Consider the following 24,957-nt stretch of genomic DNA (forward strand, 5'->3'; position numbering starts at 1 on the left):
TTTAATGCTCATTAGGTTTTTCCTATAGAACCCCCCCGCAAGCAGTACAATACTATTATATTGTTTACATCTTGTTCCCTTTCACCCTCCATCTCAGACCCACAATAATAAAACAGCTCCATCCTGTAAAGCGTAAATGATCATCCGATAAAAAGAAAAAGACATGACACGTGTTCATAAACAGCCTTCTCTCTTTTTTTTGTGTGTGTACAAGTGCACAAGTTGTACACCTTTTGTCAACTGAACCAATAACAGTTATTAGGCAGCAGTGCAATAAGTCAATCAAAAAAAAAAAAAAACCTAGGAAGAAAAAAAAAAGCAACAAAACTGTTTAAATTACACGATAAAGCTGTTAGGGGAAAGGGGTGAAGGGTGAGTTCAAGAAATGCAATAAAATAATAATAATAAAGAAAGAATAACTTAAAATTTGAGAGAGAAAAAAGTGATGCTCTTGACATTAGAGGATTTTTCAAAGAAATAAAGCAAAAAAAAAAATCTAGATGTTTATAAGTGATGCTCGTGACTTAAGGGATTCAATCAGAGAAGAAAAGGGGGAAAAAAAAATCTCTTTTTCTTTTTAAATCCGTTTCTGTATATAATATAAATCTCTGAATCAAATTCGGATGACGGTGATGGAAGTGTAGTTTTTATATATATGTATGTATATGTAATTATATATTCATATGTACATACAAAGTAATTTCACTTATTATTCCCCATACAAAAAAAAAAGAAGCAAAAAACTGTTCATTCCCCTGGTGAAAAGAAAATCAAGATAACATCCAGACACCCCCCCCCCTCCTCATCCCCGACCCCTGGGCTGCGTCCGAAATAGCACGATAGCTACTGAAACGTTCTGTCAAAATGGTACACCAGATAATCTGCTATTTTGTACCCAGCCCTGTAGGACGAGACGGACGACATGCAGATCGCCACTTTCCTCAAAACCCGCCGTTAGATTGAGGGAAATAAAAAGGACGGCGGTTCTCGAGTCCGTGGTGACGTCACTGCCGACGTTTACGACTCGCTCTGTACGAGAACCAACCCGGTCCGGTACGTCACACTGTCGTAATCTGCCATGAAACAGTCACAACTTGAAAGATATGAAATTTTTATTAAACGACGCAAAACAAAAAGCGATCAGCGACGGGCTCCGTCCCAAATAGAACGATGGCTGTGCTACAATCATTCTCGCATGCACACTTCAAAAAGGAAGAAGGGGTGTGTTAATGCAGAGCTTTTTTTTTTTGTTTCTTTCTTTTTTTTTTAAGGAATAACGCCGCTTTTTAAGAGCTGCTCATCCGTATTTTTCCATTCAAGTGCAAATATATTTTGTACCAAATCTTTAAATCTTTAATCCCCAGTTGGATGGAGAGGAAAAAAAACACGAGTGTGGTAAAGAAAAGAAAAAAAGAAAAGGGGGGGGGGGTGTTTAAACCTGTTAGGTATTGAAAGCCTTAAGTGCACACTCGTATTTCGAGACTCAAAAATGAACAGCTCCCTGATTAAAGTGCACTCACTAAGCGTGGGGGAGGTGGAGGGGAACGAGACGTAGGATTGGGACGAGGCCGGTTTGCTTTGTCCTGCTGAGAAACGGGTTCATCTCCAAATGCATCTCTAGTTCATACGACCGTCGGCTCCTCGGCCCTGTGTGATGCGCTGCGGTGTTAGTTATTGGTGCGTCTTTCAGCTCCCGCGTGGCTCAGGGACGTTACATAAGATAGAAAATAACGACACTACGTAGTCACCGTAAGTAGTGCACCGTGTCTCTGAAAGGAAGAAACAAAACAAACAAGGAACCTACACACAAGTGCACTACACTGAGCAGGAAATAAAGCCTTTGTGCCCTATTTAGTGCACTACAGATCCAGTTAGGGTTCAGCTCTATACCGGCTTCATGAGTGGACTGTGTAGGGTGATGGATAACAAAGCCAAAACGTTCACAAGGGCCTGGACAAAGGAAACCGTCACGTCAGCATATTAGTGCACTGCTTACATTGGGCGCAACATGATATTTAGTGCACTACAAACTACAGAGATGTTGATTTGGGATACAGCTCATAAACCTGTTAGGGAAACAAAAACAACCCAATATGTGTGTGCGCTCACACCCACAGTAGTGCACCACTTTAACCATTTGTGATCCAACACTAGCTACATGAATGCTCATCATGGCGCACTACATAGGGTGTGGTTCGTCCCATCGGTTCTGAATTGGCTCTGTAGGTAAGCAAGCGCGCTACAAAGCATACGTTACGGACTCGAGACGTGATCCTCGCTGGCTGCGTGCGGCTCCTACATGGTGTAGAAACTATTACGTGTGGGATTCGCTAAGTGCACTACTCAGGGGATTAAACATGGCTTCTACACTCCCATTAAGCGTCCAATAGAGAGGGAGTCACCGGGATCGAGCCCGAGGAATCCACAGAGCGGCCGGCAAACCCGTTAAACGCTTGGATTTGCGGAGTTCTGTCCTCAGTAGAGAAAAACACAAGGAAAGACGGGATGCTGGGACGGCTGTTCTTTTCCGTGTCCGATTGAAACACTACGTGGTGATGGAGGCTCTTCGGGGAAAAAAAGAAGCGCACAGTCAAACGTCATCATCGCTGGACGCTCCTCCGTCGGGGTCCACGATGTCAGCAAAAAGCCTTAATTGTCCTCGACCGCTCCAGTGTGTAAAGTGAAGCTGCTTCTGTGGAAACACTGTGTGTGTGTGTGTGTGTGTGGGAGAGAAAGTGAGTGTTAACGAGCTGAAATCTGCATGTATGTGTGTGTAGGGGGGGGGATGACAAATTCTTTTCATCTCTGCCTCACGTTCTGTGTGTGTGTGTGTGTGTGTGTGTGTGTGTTGCTGGCACTGTACTCGCAGTGTGTGTCAGTGCATAAGGACTGTGTATGTGCTCGAATACATGGCAACTGTGTGAGGGTGTGTGTGCGCGTGTGTGTGTAGGGGCGAGGGGTCGGCTCAGGATGACATGCACTGGACGTGGTCAGGACCACCGTCATCGTCGTCGGAAGATTCCGGCGTGCTCCAGAATTCCGTGTCGGTGTCTCCGTCTCCGCCTTCGCCGTGTCGGCTCTGAGTCTTAAAAAAAAACAACAAAACAGCACAAAAATGATGCATGGTTTACCGAAGCGTGCCGACTGTAAGGAAGCGTCTAGGGAAGGTGTGGCGAGGTGGAACTGACTCACTCGGAGAGATCTGCGGTTCCTCATGTGTCTCATGAGGAACCAGAGGAGCTGCGTGTCATACTGCTCGCCGTGCCGGGCGCTGTCCTCGTCACGCTCGCGCTTATTCTTCTTCATCACCTGAACACAGAGGGAGAGAGAGCACTTAAGAGAGAAAAGCAGCAGAAGAAAGAAAGATAGAAAGAAAGAAAGCGAAAGCTTGTATGGAAACAGTTTAAGAGAACGTGTACCTCTTTGAGGCCTTTCAGGGTGGTGGGGTTCTCTGCGGTCGGAGCCCAAAGTTTTACATCGTGATCCAGGCCACTGGTGGCCAGACCAGGCAGGTGAGGGTGGGGCTCTAAACAATTCACCTGAAGTGGAAAAAGACAAGGAAATGATTTATTTTTTCCGTTTTTAAAGCACGTTACACAAACCCATTATTAACCATTTTCGGTCTGATCACCATTGTGTCATTAAAGCTCTGCTCCCGTGGTGCCTAACTTACCACTCCGCCTCTGTCGCCCTCCATGAACTGCACCACACGGGCAGAGTGTTTGTCCCACAGGTAAATGTGTCCGCAGTCGCTTCCGCTCACTACGTACTCGCTGCACGGCCCGTAGAAGTTCACACCCTTCACTAACACACACACACACACACACACACACACGTATTGGAATCCCAAACACCCCTCTGTTGATGAGTTTCCTGAAGTCAATACTAATGTGTAGAGGAATGTTATAGATAATAATCCTGTAGTGCGTGTTTCATACCTGTGGCGTTGTTGCGATGTCCTTTGTATCTCCGGCGATAATCTGCGCCGTCGCTATGGCTCGAGTCGAACAGATAAATGTCTTCGTCGTTATAACTAGCAAGCAGCTCTGGGGGATGGGGGGTGGGGAGGTGAAGGGGGGATAAATACACCATCAGTAAACAGAGAACCTGCACACTGTATGGATTCATGTGAACTCTGTGTGTGTGTGTGTGTGTGTGTGTGTGTGTTACCTGAGCCGTCATGGCTGTACACTAAGCAGGTGATGTTTGTTTTGGATTCGCTGGACACCAGGTGAGATGGACAGAACTTCTTCAAAACACCGTTGTTGTCGTTTTCGTTGATCTTCCTCTGATCGTAGATCCTAAAACACACAGAGTAACACAAGGAATCTGTGATGGAAGAGGACACACACACACACGCAAACTCTAAATGGAATACAAAGCCTTACCTTAAGTATTGATCTCTTCCTCCGACGGCGAAGTGATGCGTGTTGGCCGGATTCACGTAGATGGTGTACAAACCCACCTTCTTGTCGCTTTCCTTCACGACCACCAGTTTGCTAAAAATCCAGGACGAAGAAATGTTCTGTCAGGAACATATACTGTACAGGAACTAAGCTTATTAGTGCAAGTTGGAAAATTGGATTCACCGTAATGAATCAGTCGAGCGAATTCCAATTCACCGTAATGAATCAGTCGAGCGAATTCCAATTCACCGTAATGAATCGGTCGAGAGAATTCCGATTGACCGTAATTTTTCATTCGAACAAATTCCGATTCACCACAATTGTTCAGTCGAGAGAATTCGATTCACCGCAATTGTTCAGTCGAGAGAATTCGATTCACCATAATGAATCGGTTGAGAGAATTCGATTCACCATAATTAATCAGTTGGAAGAATGAAATTCACCATAACGAATCAGCTGAAAGAATTCGATTCACCGTAAGAAGTCAACTAACAGCCGATCGATTCACTGTAATCAATCAGCTGACTGGCATTCCATTCATTCCCCTGAATCGACAGGTTGTGATTCGGAGGGCATAAAATTAAAATCATGAGGACAATTTTGTGCGAAAGGTCATATGACGACATTTCTTCAGATTTCTGTTCGACTCACTTGGCAGGTCGATCGATCCGCAGGTCAACACTGTAAACAACAGCATCTTCTCCAGTGGAGAGGAAACAGCAGGGTGAATCAGGCTCTAGAGCCAGCTAAAATACAGACACACAAAGTCAAACAAATAAGCTTTGTGCAAAAACTCACAGGCACGCGCACGCACAAGCACGCACACACATTAACACGGTATACTTTTTAATGTTACCTTGTGTGCAGCACCTTTGTGCTGAGCCACTCGTTTTGTGCTTTTGCAGCGCTGCGTGGCCGACAGCTCGGCTATTCTGACCTGCCCGTCGCGGGCACACATGGCCAGTGTGGAGTCGCCGCTGTGAGGGAGAAACTTTGCCTGGAAAAGACAGAGGAATGCAAATGAAGATTTTATTGAAAGTCAGCAGAACAGAACAAACAAAGAAAGGTCAGGTAACAGACTGAAATCTGGGTTCACTGAAAGAAGAAGAAGAAGAAAGTCGATGGCATTTGATTTCATATGTAGAGTCGCCATGGCTACAGGTCTCACCTGAAAGACGTTGCTCTTGTGTCCGCTGTCAAACTCAAGCACTGTGCGGCGTCTTGCCCAGTCCCAGATGACCACACGCAGGTCATCGCTCCCCGAGGCGAGGCGAGTCCCAGAGGGGTTAAAGTGGAGCGTGTTGACGCAGCCGCTGTGCCGCTCCAGCCGAGCCTGCAGCTCCAAACGCTGCACCAGGCCTCGAGAGCCACAAACGCTCCGCGCAAACTGAGACGAGTTCTTCCCGATCTCCCGTGCCCGCAGAGATGGCACCGCACGCCATTTAAGCCCTCCCATTTCCTTTACCTCTGCCCCAAGCCAGGCCTCCATGTCTTCCTCTTCTTCCTTTTCATTCTCCTCCTCATCTTCTCTATCGTCGTCATCATCATCATCGTCGTCGTCATCGTCATCGTCTGAGCTGGAGGAGTGGCGTGACGTAGGTCGGTTCCGCTTCCGGCCTGCTCTCCTGCTCTCGTCTTTCTTTGCTCGCTCTCTTCGCCCGCCGCCCTCGCCGTCGTGTTTGTTTTCCTCCTCCACAAAAGAGTACGTAAGGCTGCCGTCCATACTGTCGGTGTCCTCTTCCTCTTCTTCCTCTCCCTCTTCTGCAGCTGGCTGCTCCTGCTGTGGGCTCGATTCTAGCAGAAAGAAATCGACTTCTATGAATGAACAGATAAAACTACCTGACGCAGCTGAACACACCACACTGGAGAACATCTACATCCTAATGGAGTCTGAATCACCAATTCAACAATTTAATTGGCACACTGGTATATGATTCGTCTGAGCAAATCCTCCTAATAGTCGCTACCTGAATCAGGACGTATCTGATCGTCTGTAGCTGAGGCCGAGTCTTCTTTACTGCCTCTTCCCTCTTCTGGTTCTGGATCATCAGCGCCACCTTCAGGATTAATCACACAAACATTTCTTATCAGATTACTACCGGTGTCCCTAGATAATATGACTCAGAAGACGTTACGCATAAACGATAGAGACAAATCCGTTGAAGAGAGATGACACTAATGCCCCTCACCATTTGGAACGCTGGAGTGGCCTTGAGAGTCCGCCATGCTAGTCCTTTCTCTTGATGATGGAGCCTAGAAAAGCAGAGTAAGCAGCGTTGCATCCTTAAGGGTTGAGGTTTTTGTACACGGCACACGGACACGTTTCAGAGAAAAACGTTAATCATTAACATTATACACAATTATTTCCTGAGATAGAACACACAAACACACACACAGGGGTGGAAATAAACACAGAAAACCTTGACACAGTTAAATTTGAGAACCCTAAGTAAAACTTTTATTCGATCCCATTGAGTCAATGCGCATTCACAAGCACAGTATTAATTTAATCTGATTCCACAAAAGTGGGTACACTTCCAGGAAAGAAGTCTAGAAAAAGAGTGAATCAACACTGAATCGACTCACTGCATAAAGTGAATCAAAAACATCCTTCTTGTTTTTCTGTAAAAAATAAATAAATAAATAAATAAATAAATAAAAACACTTTTTTATAATTTTTTTCTCTCCCTATACTGGTATGATCAAGGTGGCCCTCTGGTGTCTCTATTCTAACAAGTCAGCGACTCGACTCTGAATCGATTCAACGCAGAGAGCGAATCGAATCAGGATTTTAACTTGGCAGAGCTTTTGATCTGATCTGCAGAAATCCTTACACATTTGCAGTCAGCTCGTTAAAGGCAGTTTCTCCCATACACACGTTGTTCCATACAGGAAAACAAACACAAAAAAACAACAACAATAAAACGCATAATAATAATCTAATTCTATTCTATCATCTACAGCCTAACTGTACATACAATTTATTTATTTTTCTACTCGTTATTTCTTCTGTGTTCTATTCGTATTTACATGCGCGTGTTTTTATTGATTTACTCGCATTATTCTCACCTTGTTTTGATTGTCTGTGTGTTACTGAAGCCTGTGGCACTAAAACTAATTCTTTGTACTCACACTAAAGCTCCTTCTGATTCTGATTCTGATCAGAGAGAGACATGAGCATTGACATGAGGACATCACTAACGTCCTTACAGCAGGTCATAAACACAAAGCTGGTGTATTCGCCACACTACACGCTGATATTCGGGGGTTACATGGGATTTGTTTTTGTCCTGTTGCTCGAGGAGATGTTATGTAAACAAAAACAAACGGCGGAGCTAGCAAAGCTTTCTTTTAGCCGTGCTAAAGGATTAAAATTCACCTTCACACAAACGTGTCAGTTATAAAGCCTATCGGTTGTTTGTCCTTGTAGTGTTGTTGTCATTATTAGTTGTTTATGTAGCTCTTGTGGCAGGTCGTGTCACATGCTAACATGTAAACACAGCGTTAGCATTAGCGTCATTAGCGTTAACTACATGTGTACCTTTGAGAAGGCCCGAAAAAATCCTCCGCACTTCTTATAACTCGTCCAGAGCAGATTTAAGCACTCCAGACGCCCAGGACTGAAAGCGTGAAAAGGAATTTGCAAGACATTTGCGTAACACAAATGAAGCCTTGAACAGAAAAGAGCTTTAATCCTCTGACTGTAGCTGTTTTTTTTTTCCCCCTTTTATTTTTTTCTACGTACTTCCGGTAAGACGCTTTTATTTTTTTTTAACCGGATGTATATACGAGCTAATATAGACGACAACAGGTTGCTGCTTCCTGTGTTCCTATAAATCATCTCTTATTATCTCTTCTTCTTCTTCTTCTTCTTCTTCTTCTTCTTCTTCTTATTATTATTATTATTATTATTATTATTATTATTATTATCGTCATCATCATTATCATCATCATCATTGTTATTATTATCATCATTATCATCATCATTATTATTATTATCATCATCATCATCATCATTATTATCATTATCATTGTTATCATCAGTATCATCATCATCATTATTATCATCATTATCATGATCATCATCATTATTATCATCATCATTATCATCATCGTCATCATTATTATTATCATCATCATTAACATCATCATTATTATCATCATCATCATCATTATCATCATCATTATCATCATCATTACTATCATTATCATCGTCGTCATCATCATCATCATCATCATTATTATTATCATCAGTATCATCATTATCATTATTATTATTATCATCATTATCATCGTCATCATCATCATTATTAATATTATTAATATTATTATAATTATTACTGTACCACTGATACTACCAGAGAGAAATTCACACGCAAATTCAGAGTGCAAGCAAAAGTATTTATATGTAAGTAATAAAAAATAAATGAATAAAAACATTGATGTGATTGGTCATTGGGAACCATGGTGATGATTCGTTAGAGCAGTTGATGAAGTGGATATTATAACAGCAAAGGGGAAGTAAAGCTGTAAATCTATCTGTGTATCATGTTTCATGGTCCTTGCCCTGATGTTCCATCACCAAGAAAGCCCAGCAGCCCAGCATCTCCCTCCCCCCATCCTGACCATGTTCTACAGAGGGACCATTGAGAGCATTCTGAGCAGCTGCATCACTGTCTGGTTTAGGAATTGCACCATCTCGGATCGCAAGACCCTGCAGCGGATAATGAGGACAGCTGAGAAGATCATTGGAGTCTCTCTTCCCTCTATCATGGACAGCATTGTGGATGACCCTTACACACCCCTCACACACACACTCTTCACCCCACACACCCCTCACACACACTCTTCACCCTCCTGCCATCTGGAAAAAGGTACCGAAGCACCTTTCAGTCGTTTGCTGTTCTTGCACAAATCCTATATATTATCTCAGGGACCTGCTGCTAAGAAACTGTGTTCATTCTGTTTATTGTTTTTTGTGTATTGTCTTATAACTTTTTGTCTGCACTGTCTTTTGTCCTGCACTGTCTTGTTTGTCTTGTCCTGCACTGGTTACACCAGGTTGCACAGTTGCACTTTATGTATCTAGGACTACTTACTAAGTCCTCAGCTCTGACTTTGTTTTATGTAGCACCACGATCCTGGAGAAATGTTGTCTCATTTCACTATGTACTGCAACAGCTATATATGGTTGAGCTTCTTGACTTCTTGATGTTGCTTTCACAGAGCTGCTTACTTTGTAAACTTTGCATACAGTAATGTCCCTGCTTTGGGTGGAGGATGGAGAAGATGGTCAGATCACCTGATATTTTATTTTGTGACAAATGAAGTGTAGATGTAAGGACAGTTTGTAAAAAAAAAAAACAACACAATGTGATGGATTCATTTAGACATGTTTTTATTTCATACACATATCTGTTACATTCGCAGTAAAGTGGGAAAACAACTAAAATGCCTATGTTGTCTAAAATATATATGATTTCTGTTTGCGTGTATAATAGAATTAATGTTTGTGTTGAAATTAAGTCGTTCTCACACAACTACAAACACACACGAGTGAGTTTTACTCATGAGACAAGTGTAAAATAGAAAGGATATAAGCTTGGTGTGTCAGAGTATTGTTGAAGTCGCGGTCAGGTTTCAGCACCTTAGCATTTGGTTGTCAATACCATTCAAAACATCACCAACACTGAAACCAACAATTTAAAAGGAAAAGAATTTCACTCTAATGTTTTCGGCTGGAGATGTGCACAAAGGTGTTTGTACAAGTATCTAAGAAGATCATTATTAAATCCTGTTTCCCTCATTTTACTTTAAAGCTACTGAAATAGGAAAATTATTTTATGCTACACATCTAACATTATTTCACAGCCTCGGCCATGTGTTCTTCTTGAAGGAGGCCATTCCACCTGCCACCTGTCCAGAGAAAAAGAGGAAAAATAAAGTCAGTTTCTGAGGCATCGAACTTGATGGATTGTTTCTATTAATAAGTCTAGTAGCAGACTCAAAGTTCTAGAAGCTTCCATCGCAAAACACAAACATTTCAATGTACAGAACTGAGTGTAGTATATCTTTAACTGTTACTTACCGTCAGTAGCAGAGGAAATTTAGCTTCTCATGACAGTCTCTGTTCTCATAGAGATTTGTGTTAGTGTTGCAAGCTCCACATCGGTAGCGTTGCACTGGGCACAAGGGCAGCAAGACCAGGCTTCCCAACGGCGTACTGCTCACAGAGACCCACCGTCCGTTCACGAATCTCAGGCCAGTCCAGATGCTGACGGTTTGGGTTCCAGTTGTTGCAGTTCTAGCCAGGGAAAGTTGATTATCAGAGATGGGGCTAGCCAAGCCGGTATAGTGAGTTCTGCAGTAATCAAGAGCGTCCGGCCATGTCATGTTCTCCCTCACCAAAACAAATCTCCAGTAGCAAAAGAATGGCCAATGAGTGACACATTTCACATCGTTCCAGCCACCTAAGACAGTCATAACACAGTCCTCCTCATGATTCCAGTTATCAGGCTGGTTCTTCTTCCACATGAAGTAATTAGGTGTTTCTCCATCAGACCATTGCCAGACAGTTCCGTTGGGTGAAGTCTTGTTCAGCCCGATCCAACCTTCAAAACTTAATGAAGATGCGTTCAAAACCAGTCTCTGGTTCTCCTCGTCAGAACTGATGGTTGCCAAATCCACGTAGTTTTCCCTGCAGTAGCTCTGAGCTGAAAACCAGGTCATTTGCTCATGGATGTAGATATATACTCTTCTCTGACACCAAACCATGCTACAAAGCAGGAGAAACAAGACAAGGGATGACTTCATCTCTGCTACAATCTGCTTCCTTTGGCGTTTATTTGCGTTCGTACCAGATGTCCTCAGAAATCATTTACAACGCATGCAAAACAATCTACTTCTCTTCACTTATAGTACTTTCAGGGAACATCTTTCTTACTGTGCTTGCTACATATACACCATTACTGACATAAAGACTTAAAGCACAACAAACTTCGTCATGAAGCAGATTTACAGAAACCCCGATCTGTATGGAGATCCCTAGAGCAATGGAGGTTCATTTACAGCATTTAGCAGACACCTTTATCCAGAGTGACTTACATTTAATCTCATTTTTATACAATTGAGGGTGAAAGGCCTTGCTCAGGGGCCCAGCAGTGGCAGCTTGGTGGACATAGGAATCGAACTCACAACCTTACGATTTGTAGCCCAACACATTAACCACTAGGCTACCACATCCCATAATCCCACAGGTTCAGATCTAATCACTGTTGAACTTCCCCTGCCCTCGCGTAAGACCCTCAACCTGCAATGGCTCAGTGGGATAAATGAGATAAATAGAAAACGTGTGTTGTTTGCAGTCCTTTAGCTAAAGCTAGCAAAACTAAACCATTTGCTAGTTAGTTTGTTTTGTTCCTGCATTTGTTTGTGTTGTCCGGAACACACATTTCTAACCAATGCAAATGTGCTGAAATTCTTGACGTGTTTGACTAAAATTTCAATATGCCTCGTTAGAGACACACTTTGTTACTTTAAGTTTCATTTCTTTGTATCTTTCCCTTACTTTATCCTCTTGGTCCTTTTTACAACAGCTCTTATCAGATATGACAGAAAACCCCACATTTCTATTGGTTTACATTTCACTCACCTGTCAATGGTTTTAACCCTGGATCCATGCTGGATGAACGAGACGCCCACCGGTTGAGATGGCGGACAGTGCGATCAGCTTACAGCACCACCCACACTGAGCTCCATGACCTAAAAGCTTTACTGCACAAAGGCCAGGAAGATAGTCGAGGACCTCAGACACCTGAACAATGGATTCATCACTCTGTTGTGGTCAAGAAAGCAAATCAGCTCCCTGAAGGCACACATACGGAGAACATGGAGGTGATTCTTCCCACAGGACATTCAGGCCCTCAACCACAACATCATATAGGAATAAACATGGGAAACAGGAAACAACAACCACCACCTCAACCTGATTTTGCACTGAAGCGCATATCATTCAAAACACAAACTCTTTCTGCCTCCGATCTTTATTTCCTTATATTATATATTTTTTACATGTATGGAGGTCAATTCTCATTTCTGCAATGTTTTATTTTTTTTACTTCTATTTTTATAGAAACAATGGAAGAAAAATTAAATCACTTCCTCGCATGTCAAACTTGCACGCGGTCGTGTTTGCGACCCATGAAAATTTGAATTCGTCTTCGAACGATTGCTGATAAAACATCGTACTGCAGTCAGACACTAGAGGGAAGCAGAGAAATATCCGTTTCACTTTTTCAGCCCTGCTTTTTCAGCGTCCACTCGCATGTCCGGTCACCAGTTTGCACGGATGCATCTTCAGCAAGGATAAGTCGTGCAGAAGAGATAGGTGTAGTAACTTCTGCAATAATCAAGAACTTCCTCCAACGTCTGACTGTCGTCCGACAAAATCGTCTACTCCTCTCCAGCCGACACCGGACTGTGATGTGATGGTTGCGGATCCATGAAGGACGTTTATGACCTCTGGGATCTCCATTTAAATAAGAAGTTATTTAAAACACATGTAAAACAGGAAAAAAACAAAAGGTCACACAGGTACTTTTAACACTGAAGAGCACTGATTGACTAGCTGTAAAAAGGCGGGATAAACCAGGCAACAGTCACTTCTTGACATTCTGTTCTGGGACACACCTGATCGTCGGAGATGTGTAAAGATTAAAATCAAACACACGACAATCTGCTTTTCCTCAGGGTCCACATTAGACCACAGACTTATCTTTATTGTTCATTTTAATATTAAAGTCAAATAAAGAAACAGATGCAGAAAAAACAACAACAATGACACAGACATCATAAATATAGAAGTACAGTCCATGTGAACATTCATTCATTCATTCATTCATTTTCTACCGCTTATCCGAACTTCTCGGGTCACGGGGAGCCTGTGCCTATCTCAGGCGTCATCGGGCATCAAGGCAGGATACACCCTGGACGGAGTGCCAACCCACACTCTCTCATTCACTCACGCACTCACACACTACGGACAATTTTCCAGAGATGCCAATCAACCTACCATGCATGTCTTTGGAGCGGGGGAGGAAATCGGACTACCCTCCATGTGAACAAATGAACAAAAATGTGAAGATTTTTAAAGTCGTGGATGTAATAGATAGAATACAGTATATATATAATAACTAACAGCGGATTTTTATATAATCCACATTCGGCACAGAGTAAAACAAACCATACACCTGACAGAAATTTCACTGTTCTATCACTACTTAAGCATGAAGGTTTCATTTCAAAGCTGTTTAAATATTAATAACACACAGATGCGCCATAAATAACTGCGTAGAGTTGAGAAACTCATCTGTCCGAGAAGAAAACTAAGACATCAGAGTTCTGGAAATTTCCAAGGAACACAGAGATCGCCGTCACTCAGCCGTCAGTAGCAGAGGAAATTTAGCTTCTCATGACAGTCTCTGTTCTCATACAGATTTGTGTTAGTGTTGTAAGCTCCACAGTGGTAGCGTTGCACCGGGCACGAGGGCAGCGAGACCAGGCTTCCCAACGGCGTACTGCTCACAGAGACCCACCGTCCGTTCACGAATCTCAGGCCGGTCCAGATGCTGACGGTTTGGGTTCCAGTTGTTGCAGTTCTAGCCAGGGAAAGTTGCTTTTCAGAGATGGGGCTGGCCAAGCCGGTGTAGTGAGTTCTGCAGTAATCAAGAGCGTCCGTCCATGTCATGTTCTCCTTCACCAAAACAAATCTCCAGGAGCAAAAGAATGGAAAGGATAATCCACAGCTTATATCATTCCAGCCCAAGAAAGTGAAGCTGACGCAGCTCTCTTCAAAATGCCAATTATCAGGCTTGTCAGTCATCCACTTAAAGAATTGAGCTGGTTCTCCATCAGACCACTGCCAGATGTCTACACAAGCTACAGTTCTGTTCAGCCCAATCCAAATATCATTAACAACTGCAGCCGTGACCAGTCTCTGGTTCTCCTCATCAGAAGTGACGGTTGCCAGATCCACGTAGTTTTCTCTGCAGTAGCTCTGAGCTGAAAACCAGGTCATTTGAGTATCGATGTAGATATATTCTCTTCTCTGACACCAAACCATGCTACAAAGCAGGAGAAACAAGACAAGGGATGACTTCATCTCTGCTACGCTACGGTGCCGTGTGCGAGCTCTGCAAATGGTTGCTGTATTCAGTCTTTCTCAGCTCTGCTTCTATATACAGAACTCATTTGCAATACATGCAAAGCAGGCACAGTATAAACCTCCAGGAACTCATTTTAATTTTCTTTTTTTTTTTAATTATCTTTTTATTCAGAAAGGCAGATTAACATCACATACATTAGTTACAATTCTAGTCGTACAAGTACATAGATGGAGATGGATATAGATATTTTAGATGAGATTGATCATAGTGCCCTCCTGACCTTTTCTTTTATGGACCATAAATTATTCCAGTTAAGAACAAAAACAAAGCGAAACAAAGTAAAACAAAACCGGGGTGCGCACCATCTCAATTAAGTAAAACATCACATAAAAGAGGGCAGATCAACATTGAGCACAAATACAGTTAAATGAAATCAGGTCTAATTGGTTTTACATACTCAGTCCATTTAGTCCAAATCTTATAGAATTTATCTTTTTCAACTTTGAGGGAAAAGGATATCTTTTCCATAACATAAATCTCATAGATCATTTCAATCCATTCATTAATAGTGGGTGGATCTACTTTTAACCATTTCCTCGTAACAGATTTCTTACTGGCTGCCAATAGTATCATAAGCAGTTTTTTATCATTAACGTTCAATGTTTCCAACCCTAGATTACCCAAATATACAGTTTCACATTTAAATGGAATGTTTACATTGAATATATTGTTTATGTGTTCATGGATCTCTTTCCAGTAAGGTCTTATTGTCTGGCAGTCCCAAAAAATATGGAAGTGATTGGCTCCATTAGATCCACAATGTCTCCAACAAGCATCTCCGCTGCCTTGGTATCTTTTCTGAATGGATGTAATAAAAAATCGTGCGATATTCTTCCAGCAAAACTCACGCCATGTATTTGACCCGGTTGATAACCATTGTGACTGACATATTCTCCCCCAGCTCTCCTGTGTGATCTTCACATTTACTTCCCTTTCCCATTTCTTCTTTATATATTCCGTATTTTCTTGTTTAGATAATTGTATAGCATTATATAGTTTGGAGATAACCTTGTTGCATGATCTGGGTTTAGTTAGTGATAAAAATACTTCCATGAACCCTGACTCACTAGTTCCTAACACCCCTTTAATATTTTTGTTAAAGTATTGTCTTAATTGCAGGTACCTAAAAAAATAATCTTTTCCCAGTCCATAATCTTTCTGTAGGGTTTCAAAACTATGGAATGCCCCTTTGTAAATAAATGAATGATAAGTAGTTAAGCCTCTTGAGATCCATGTCTTAAATCTGCCATCAATTCTGTTTGGAGCAAAGTCTGAATCATAGGCACACCATCTCATAATTTTAGATGCTTCTCCTAATCTGCACATTTTGACTATTGCCTGCCAGGACTTCAGATAGCTGCCTGTTATAGAATCATCTGGGATGGCATGTTCTTCTAGTAATTTGATATCACTTTGTAGAGCTGTTATTGGTGTTCCGTTTAACTTTGTGCCTTCTATGTCTTTCCATGTTGCAGCATATGTTGGTGAACATAGGCAGACTAAGGGCCTTAGTTGGGCTGCATGGTAATATTCTTGTAGGCAAGGAAGGCCCATTCCACACTTCTCTTTTCTTAATTGCAGTGTCTTAAATTTAATTCTGGCTCTTTTCCCTTGCCACAAATACCTTGCTATTAATCTGTCCCATTCTAAGAATTGTTTAGAAGGTATTTTGGTTGGTAGACATTGAAAAAGGTATAGCATCTGCGGAAGAATATTCATCCTTATCGATTCTATGCAGGAACTTAAACTCAGAAAGGGAATAACATTCCATCTATGAATATCTGATTTTATCTTTAAATTTAGTAGGCCGTAATTAATGTTATATAGTCTTGAGAAGTCCCTAGGTAAAGAAACACCCAAATATTTTATAGACTCAGCATTCCAATTCCAATTGTACATGGTCTTAATCGAAGCTGGTGGTTCATAGTTGAATTTTAATATTTGGGTTTTGTTGATATTAATTTTATAACCCGAAATGAAACCAAATTCTTCTAGTAATTTCATCAATTTTGGAAGTGTCTGAGTGGGTTGTGTGATGCTTATCAACAAATCATCAGCAAATGAGGCCAGTTTTTGCTCCCCAGATTCCATTGTTACCCCCTTTATATCCGACCTCTGCCTAATCAGTTGACTCATGGGTTCTATAAACAGGGCAAAGAGGAGCGGCGACGCACAACATCCTTGTCTCATTCCTCTCTCCAGAATAAATGAATTGGTTAGATCTCCGTTGATTTTGATTCTAGCCGTTGGTTTATTGTATAAAGCTGCAAATGTATCAATTATAGTCATATGGAAGCCAAATTTTGAAAGTACTTTATATAAAAATGACTAACTCACAGAGTCGAATGCTTTCTCTGCATCTAAGCTTAATATCAGTGTCTCCAGTTTTTGTTGTGTGATTCGTCTCATAACGTGCAGTGTCTTCCTGATGTTATCTTGGGTCTGTCTTTGTCTAACAAAGCCAGTCTGGTCCTTATGTATTAATTCTGGTAATATCATTTCTATTCTTTTAGATAATATGGAGGTGAATAGTTTATAATCATTATTTAAAAGACTTACAGGATGGTAATTCCCACAATCCAATTTGTCTTTCCCCTCTTTGGGTATGACCGAGATCATTGCCTCCCTCCATGAGGGGGGGATATTTTTATTTTCCAAAACCCAATTAAATGTTTTTAATAATGTTGGAATTAATTGATCTTGCATTGCTTTGTACCATTCTGTGGGAAATCCGTCGGTGCCTGGAGACTTACCCGCTTTCATTTTCCTGATTACTGATTTTCTTCTTTTGTTATCTGAGATATTAATTTTCTGTTTTGTTCATAAGTGATCTGTGGGAGATTAATCTGGGCCAAAAAAGCATCGATCTGATTGTCATTGCTTTCCTGTGGCTGAGAATATAATGTTTTAAAATATTTTAGGAAGCATTGCTGGATTTTTTCTTGACTGGTTTCTATTTCATTTGTTGCAGAGTTTCTTATTTTGTGTATAGTTCTATCTGCTTGTTGTTTTCTCAATTTATATGATAAAAGTTTGAGTGATTTTCCACCCACCTCATAATATTGTTGCTTTGTGAAGAGGAGATTTTTTTGAATTTCCTGCGTGTTTATTTCATCTATTTCTTTTTTTAAGTTTTTAATCTTATGTTTGTTATCATCCTTGAAGGACTTTGCATGTTCTTCCTGTAGTCTCTTTAATTCTTCTTCCGATTTTTGGAGTTTTATCCCTTTCATTTTCTTCTCATATGAGGATATGGCTATTATTTTGCCCCTAATCACTGCTTTTAATGCATCCCAGAGAATAGGTGGGGTCACTTCTTCATTGTCATTATTATCTCAGTACAATCGAATTTCTCTTTTCAATTTATCCTTAGTAGCTGGGTTATTCAGAATGTTTGAGTTCAGTCTCCAAAGAGTGGATTTCTTCTTAATATTCATATGGACTGACATATAAATGGGACTATGGTCTGAAATTGTACTAGCTTTTATTTCACAATCATCTACCCTTGCAAGATCTCCTTTAAGCATAAAAAAGTAATCTATATGCGAGTAAACATTATGAGCGGATGAGTAGTGCGAGTAATCTCTGTTTGTCGGGTTTATCTCTCGCCACACGTCCACAATCCCCACTTCACTCAACCAAGTATTTAATCTTCTACAAATGCTTTTGGCACCAGATCTCCCATTTGATGAATCAATTTTCGGGTCTAATCGGATATTAAAATCTCCTCCACATATTAGAATCCCTTGACTTTTTGTTGTCATTAGATCAATTATATATTTATAAAAGGACCAGTCACTGCCCGGAGGGACATACACGTTAAAGAGACTCATCGCTATTCCTTCTATTTTGGCCATAACCATCACAAATCTGCCTTCACTATCCTTCAGTTCTGATATGTGTTCATAATTTACAGCACCGGATATCAGAGTCGCCACTCCTCTCCTCTTTCCTGATCTATGGGAAGAATAGTAGACATGTTTAAATCCTGATTTATTCAATTTGGCATGTTCAGAGTCATTAAGATGTGTTTCCTGCAAAAAAGCTATCTGAATCCTATCTTTCTTTAATTTTGATAAGATTTTCCCCCTTTTAATCGGATTGAGTACTCCATTTATATTAAATGATGCTACCTTTAAAGACCTGTTTTGCATCTATGTGATTCCCCTCTTCACTCCACTCAAAAACCTGGTGCGCTTCCCCCTCCCTGCAAGAACTGGCAGGGAATGAACACCTAACATAATAATAAAAAACATAAACCTGAACACAATTTGTCCGTGTGACTTCCTATGTAGGGGTCTATTAACCTGACCCTTTTGAGCTTCCCAAAGTGTCTCAAAGGGAAAAATCCCCCTCTTCAATCCAGAGGGAGAGGCCCTTACCTGCAACAGCCGCATAGTGGAACACTAATGAAAAAAAGAAAAGAGAGAAAGAAAAGGGAGAAGGGGGGGGGGGGCAAAGGTGAAAAATCCCGAACGAACCAGTCAATCCTGTCATGGAATTCCACCCTTAATTACAGTACAGTTCTAGAGCTTCCACTATTAACTCCGTCTTCCTCAAACTTTGGGTTAAATCTTTTAGGTCCCGGAGGGGGCTGATGATGGCCTTCTGAAGGCTCGGAGCTTCTCCCTGTAGCATGTTTCCCGCCCGGCTTTGAGTGTGTCCTTCCTCGCTCGTCTGTCCACTCTTGTCCATGATAACTGCTGCACCTGCTCCAAGAGTGTCTCCGGAGGCCTAGTGATTGTCACAGTGTAACCTCTTCTCCGCAGGTCCTCTGATGCCTCCTCTATATTATCGTAGGTTTTGGTTCCGTCATCGTGCTTCACGCGCAGCCTGGCTGGGAAGAGGGTCTGGAATGGAACATTTTTTTCTTTCAGCACTTTGTGGATCTCAGAATATTCTCTTCTTTTTTGAGTATTTGAGGTGGATAGTCGTGGTCCAGATTTAAGTGGTTTTCTTGCCAGGTAAACCCTTTCCTCTGCCATGCTTTGCGGAGTATTGTCTCTTTTGTTTTGAAACTCAAAAACTTAATTATAATGGAGCGTGGCGGCGCCTCTGCTGGCGGTTTCGGTCTCACTGACCGATGAGCTCTCTCAATCTGCAGGTCGGGCATGTCCTCTGCTAACTCGAGGCCCCCATGTAGTAAATTTTCCACAAACGAAACCATCGTTGTTGAATCCTTCTCAGCATCCTCCGGCACCCCGTAAATCCTTATGTTATCGCGTCTGGAGCAACTTTCCAAATCCAGCAGCTTATCCTCCATTTTAGTGTGCAGCTGTAGCATAGCCGTGATAACTTCCTCTGTGTTTTGGATCCTCTCCTCTGCTTTCTCAATTCGCCCTTCTGCCTCGTCCAGTCTGGCATTCACCTTTACAATTTCTTCTTTTATTGTCTCTAATTGTTCCTTATTTTCTCGGCGAAACTCTCTTAGTTCTCGCAGAATCAACTCCAGGTCAGACATTTCTCCGCTAGCTTAGACCTGTTAGCTGCTATTATTGCTACGTTGCTGTGCCCCGTCTTTCTCACTCCTTGTCTTATGACGGTTTTTAATTGCTCTGAGTGGAATTATGGTTCTTACCCCCTTTTCTATGCTTTTTATTAAATTATTTACTCGACTTGAATGGGGGAATTTACTTAATTTCTCTGGTTCTACCGGGAGCTCTCTCGCTATGCGACCATCTTAACGGTGTTCCGACCGGAAGTCTCTGGAACTCATTTTAATTTTTAGAGATTTGCTTTGATGAAAGTCGTCAGTCTTTCTCATTCTCAGGTCAGATCAAATTTATTTCCAAAGCACAAGAAACAATATACAACGTCATGACCACCAGCAGGATGGATTTTTATTCCGAAGAAATCAGAAGGATAACAATGACCCTGAGACTAAATGCAGAAGAAAAACCTTGAGAGGAACCAGGCGCTGGTTCTGAGTCTCTGAGTCTCACCTAAGAGTCTTAGGATTGTCCAGCTCTATGGTGATGTGTGGAAATGGGAATGAGGGAATAAAGACCAGGCTCCCCAGCAGTGCCCTTGTCAAACATTTCAGCCAGTAGCAAGCCTTTTCTGCTTGAATCCGAATTGAAACTAAATCCGCGGCCTTCGGCAAGCTGGTAAATAGTGCTGGTTGCCAGATCTGTACAGTTTTGCATAGTATCCTGCAGATGCAAATTCCGTACTGATTTAAACATCAAAGAATACGGCACATTTTAATTAACAGCATCATATGAAGAAATAATCGGTTGCCATGTCATAAGGCCAGGTCACGTCTACAGGAATTTCAATTTCATCTCTGCCACGGTGCGTCTTCACGTTTACTCTTGGCTCAAGTTCGATCCTTTCAAAGATCAAATAAGAAAACATTTGAGTACATTGGCTCACATCCAATGCCATGCAGGGTTATTTTTTTTTTACCTTCTAAAATCCAAGAAAAGAAAAGACACAAAACAACGGAACCTTCTGTTAATTTCTTTCAACATCTTATTTTAAGTATAATTTTTGAAATAGGGTCTGCGATCAAGAGCAGGAATCCACAGATAATACTTCACTTCGCTCGATCGCTTTCCAGCTTTCGACGTGATTGAACGATTTACATGGAGCGCACATCTGCTGGGATGAGTTTTTGTCTCTGTGTCCATGCTCGGCCTCCATTTGTTTGCATTTGTGTCGTGTTTTAGCAGTCGTCGGTCATTCAGACTGAAATGAAAAACGAAGCTGAGCTGTGACTGTGACTGGAGGAATAAAAGCACCAATCGGTATCTACGAGGGTCCTTCAGCATTCACTCTGGCCATGGTGACCCTGAAGTATGGCTGAAACAGACGCTCAGGCTCGGCACAGTGCAGTTTGCTGCTTGGGAAATGTTTGTGGAAACCCTGTGGTCCTGTGGAATGGCTGGGAGCAGGACTCGGCTCACAGCCTGCATCGAGAGAGAGAAACAACGTAAAAGTTGTATATGTATTATGGGTTATTTATAAATGAATATGGTGTAGATCACTGGTGTTGTCTCGCATTAAAATAGAATCCAATAAAACATTCATTCATTCATTCATTCATTCATTCATTCATTCATTCATTCATTCATTCTCTACCGCTTATCCGAACTTCTCGGGTCACGGGGAGCCTATCTCAGGCGTCATCGGGCATCGAGGCAGGATACACCCTGGACGGAGTGCCAACCCATCGCAGGGCACACACTCTCTCACACACTCACACACAACGGACAATTTTCCAGAGATGCCAATCAACTTACCATGCATATCTTTGGACCGGGGGAGTAAACCGGAGTACCCGGAGGAAACCCCCGAGGCACGGGGAGAACATGCAAACTCCACACACACAAGGTGGAGGTGGGAATGGAACCCCCAACCCTGGGTTTATACCGTGTGAGGTGAACGTGCTAACCACTAAGCCACCGTGCCCCCCCCCAATAAAAACATTAAAAATAGAAATGTATCTATCTGTACATGCATTGGGCTTTGGCGTGATGTTCACTGACCCGGCTCGCTGAGGGGAAGTCCGTTGTCCAGCCGACTGGGTTTGACGTTGATGAAGAGGACGCAGAGAACGCACACGGTGATGAGGAAGGCCAAGAGAACGACTGCAGCTACGGACAGACCTACGAGAGCACCGATACTAAAGACGGATAAAAAGACAGACAGATTTGTAGGTTTATTTAGGACGCATTTCTTTAACAGTTACCAGTCACCAGCAGTACTGTGTTATTCCAGCAGATGTTCGAGATTATTACTTGTATCTCTGTATGAGATCCCGATTTTAATTTTAAGTAACCAAAGTGAGCTCGATAAAGTGAAGTGTTTTTTTCCCCCTGTACATTTACACCTTTCATTTCTGTCCTACTGTATTGTATTCGTGGCTGTCTGTCGATCTCGTCTAAGACCTGAACGACGTACACAATGCACAAATCTCACGTGTCTGGCTGGATGGGCAGCAAAATAAAGCAATTAGCATTTCTAGTAATAATATCATTCAGGTCCCGGTTCTATTTAACTATAAACACTGTTCAAGCATCATTTCCATACGCTGTATTTATATGAGGATTTTGCAATAAACAAACAAATAAAGAAAGAAACTAAACATTTACAATGTACATTGTAAGACATGGGTGTAAAGGTAGATGTTAAAGGAACAAAAAAGCTGAAATGCTTTCGTTCGACTGGTTTTGTCTTTACCTGAGCCACCACATGTATCCATACTCATAGGGAAAGAAGCTGTTGGCATCATCGCAGCAGTATTTAACGTCATTGAAGCCGCAGCAGAACCGCGCACGCTCGTCGCCACCGGCTTTCGGGCATGTGAACGCTGGCACTAGCTCCTTCTCCGCGGTGTAGTAACTCACACACATGGCACTCATTCTCATATCTCATTCAAACAGCGTACACCCTCACTGAACCTCATTGATCCTAACCCTCATCATCAGTCTTCTTTACTTCCTCTCCATCAGTCTTCTTCTGTCTGTTGAAGATGTAGTGCACTACACAGCTGCTCTGAACACTTCCTATCCGATCACTAATCGTGCATGTAAGAAAACGTTTTATACCGTATTAAAGCGCTGCTGAATTCTGGCTCTTCATTGGTCACAAGGTAAACTGATGACATCATCATCAAAATTGTTTTTTTTTTTAAAGGTGTTGATAATTCAACAGCAGTGGAAGGAGTCTCAAGTGTCCGAGTTTCCCATTCACTCCTTTTTCTTATTTACTATAAGGAAGGAAAACAGAGAGGCTGATGAGAGGGTGACTTGGTTCTAGCTTAATTTGGCTAAGAACATGAATTATATTAAAGCATGCTGGTACAAATGAACATTAACCTTTACAGCATTTAACAGACTTTCTTATCCAGAGTGACATACAAAAGTGCATTTAAATCTCTATCTTAGAATACATTAACTTTGGTTCACTAGGTTACAAACTTAGGATACCATGAGCCTATTTTTAATATACACACAAACAGGGGAGAAAGTGCTAGTCTAGTTGAAGTGTTTCCTGAATAAGAAGGTCTCCAACCATCATTTGAAAATAGCCTCAGTGACTCAGCTGTCCGGACCTCTAGGGGAAGTTCATTCCAAAACCTTGGTGCCAGAACAGAAAAGAGTCTTGTTGTATACTTGCCCCTTACCCTGAGAGATGGTGGAAGCGGTCGAGCAGTGCTGGTAGATTGGAGGGTGCAGTGCGAGGAGTGATGAGGGCTTTGAGGTAAGAAGGAGCTGGTCCGTTTTTAGCTTTGTAGGCCAGCATCAGTGATTTGAATCTGATGCGTGCAGCTACCGGAAGCCAGTGGAGGGATTGCAGGAGCGGGGTGGTATGGAGAACTTAGGCAGGTTGAAAACAAGCCGGGCAGCTGCATTTTCTGCAGTAATCCAGTCTTGAAATGACAAGAGACTGAACAAGTACCTGAGCAGCCTGTGTGGACAAAAATGGCCGAATCCTTCTTATGTTGTAGAGAAGAAACGGACATGAACGAGTCACATTAGCAACATGAGAGGAAAAGGACAGTTGGTTGTCCATGGTTACCCCAAGGTAGCGAGCTGTGGCTGAAGGGGAGATCAGATCGTTGTGCAAGGATATAGCAAGCTCATGACCTGGGGATGAATCACCTGGGATGAACAGCAGTTCAGTTTTGCTAGGATTGAGCTTTAACTGATGAGCAGTCATCCATGATGATATTTCTGCCAGACATGCTGAGATCCGATCAGAAGCTGTGGTATCTGAAGAGAAGATAAGTTGTGTATCATCAGCATAGCAGTGGTAAGAGAACCCATGTGAGGAAATAACTTCACCAAGAGAGTGAGTATACAGGAAGAAAAGAAGAGGACCAAGTACTGAGCCCTGTGGGACACCAGTGAAGGGTCTGTGTGGAGCAGATGTCACTCCCCTCCATGTTACCCGATATGAGCGTCCTTCCAGGTAGGAAGCGAACCATTCCCAAACTGATCCGCAAATCCCAAGACTCCTGAGGGTGGACAAGAGAGTCTTGTGGTTGACCGTATCAAACGCTGCTGAAACGTCAAGAAGGATAAGGACGGATGACAGTTTGGCTGATCTAGCAGCATGTAGTATTGTGGAATGAGCTGCTTTAAAGCCAGACTGGTTGGGATCTTGGAGGTTGTTCTGTGAGAGATAGACAGACAGTTGATTATAGACAACGCGTTCAAGAATACCCTGAGAGATGGTGGGATCAGTCGAGGAGTGTTGGTATCTCTGAGGGTGCGACTGAGGTAGTTACTGGAAGCCAGTGGAGAAGCACAGCATCATGTAGTTTCTCACAGTCATCCAAAAGGGCTGTCTCTGTCTAATGTGCTGCTTTAAAGCCAGAC

The 24,957-nt window shown here is 42.2% G+C and overlaps 3 protein-coding genes across 4 annotated transcripts; all 3 read right to left on the minus strand.

The window, feature by feature from the left end:
• Window positions 1-173: 173 nt before the first annotated feature.
• On the minus strand, window positions 174-8,162 carry dcaf8 (DDB1 and CUL4 associated factor 8). 2 transcript variants are annotated; one of them, XM_027156779.2, is made up of 13 exons: window positions 7,948-8,162; window positions 6,596-6,659; window positions 6,374-6,463; window positions 5,575-6,200; window positions 5,263-5,403; window positions 5,058-5,152; window positions 4,389-4,499; window positions 4,171-4,301; window positions 3,939-4,046; window positions 3,674-3,804; window positions 3,420-3,539; window positions 3,193-3,309; window positions 174-3,085 (listed from the first exon to the last, which is right to left on the minus strand). In XM_027156779.2, exons 2-13 carry the CDS (start codon window positions 6,630-6,632, stop codon window positions 2,966-2,968), a joined length of 1,827 nt encoding a protein of 608 aa, XP_027012580.1. In that variant the 5' UTR covers window positions 6,633-6,659; window positions 7,948-8,162; the 3' UTR covers window positions 174-2,965. The 2 variants fall into 2 exon arrangements, with proteins under 2 accessions (XP_027012580.1, XP_027012581.1); XM_027156780.2 differs by lacking the exon at window positions 7,948-8,162 and adding an exon at window positions 7,476-7,859.
• Window positions 8,163-9,894: 1,732 nt separating this feature from the next.
• LOC113649175 (aggrecan core protein-like) lies at window positions 9,895-11,218 on the minus strand. The gene is made up of 2 exons (XM_027156826.2): window positions 10,495-11,218; window positions 9,895-10,322 (listed from the first exon to the last, which is right to left on the minus strand). The coding sequence occupies exon 1, from the start codon at window positions 11,178-11,180 to the stop codon at window positions 10,497-10,499; it is 684 nt and encodes a 227-aa protein (XP_027012627.2). The 5' UTR covers window positions 11,181-11,218; the 3' UTR covers window positions 9,895-10,322; window positions 10,495-10,496.
• Window positions 11,219-19,882: 8,664 nt separating this feature from the next.
• On the minus strand, window positions 19,883-23,242 carry LOC113649178 (protein shisa-like-2A). Its single transcript, XM_027156830.2, has 3 exons — window positions 22,814-23,242; window positions 22,120-22,256; window positions 19,883-21,540 (listed from the first exon to the last, which is right to left on the minus strand). The coding sequence occupies exons 1-3, from the start codon at window positions 22,999-23,001 to the stop codon at window positions 21,383-21,385; spliced, it is 483 nt and encodes a 160-aa protein (XP_027012631.2). The 5' UTR covers window positions 23,002-23,242; the 3' UTR covers window positions 19,883-21,382.
• Window positions 23,243-24,957: the final 1,715 nt, after the last annotated feature.

The sequence above is a fragment of the Tachysurus fulvidraco genome, chromosome 1, assembly GCF_022655615.1.
Source record: "Tachysurus fulvidraco isolate hzauxx_2018 chromosome 1, HZAU_PFXX_2.0, whole genome shotgun sequence".
Classification (NCBI taxonomy): Eukaryota; Metazoa; Chordata; class Actinopteri; order Siluriformes; family Bagridae; genus Tachysurus; species Tachysurus fulvidraco.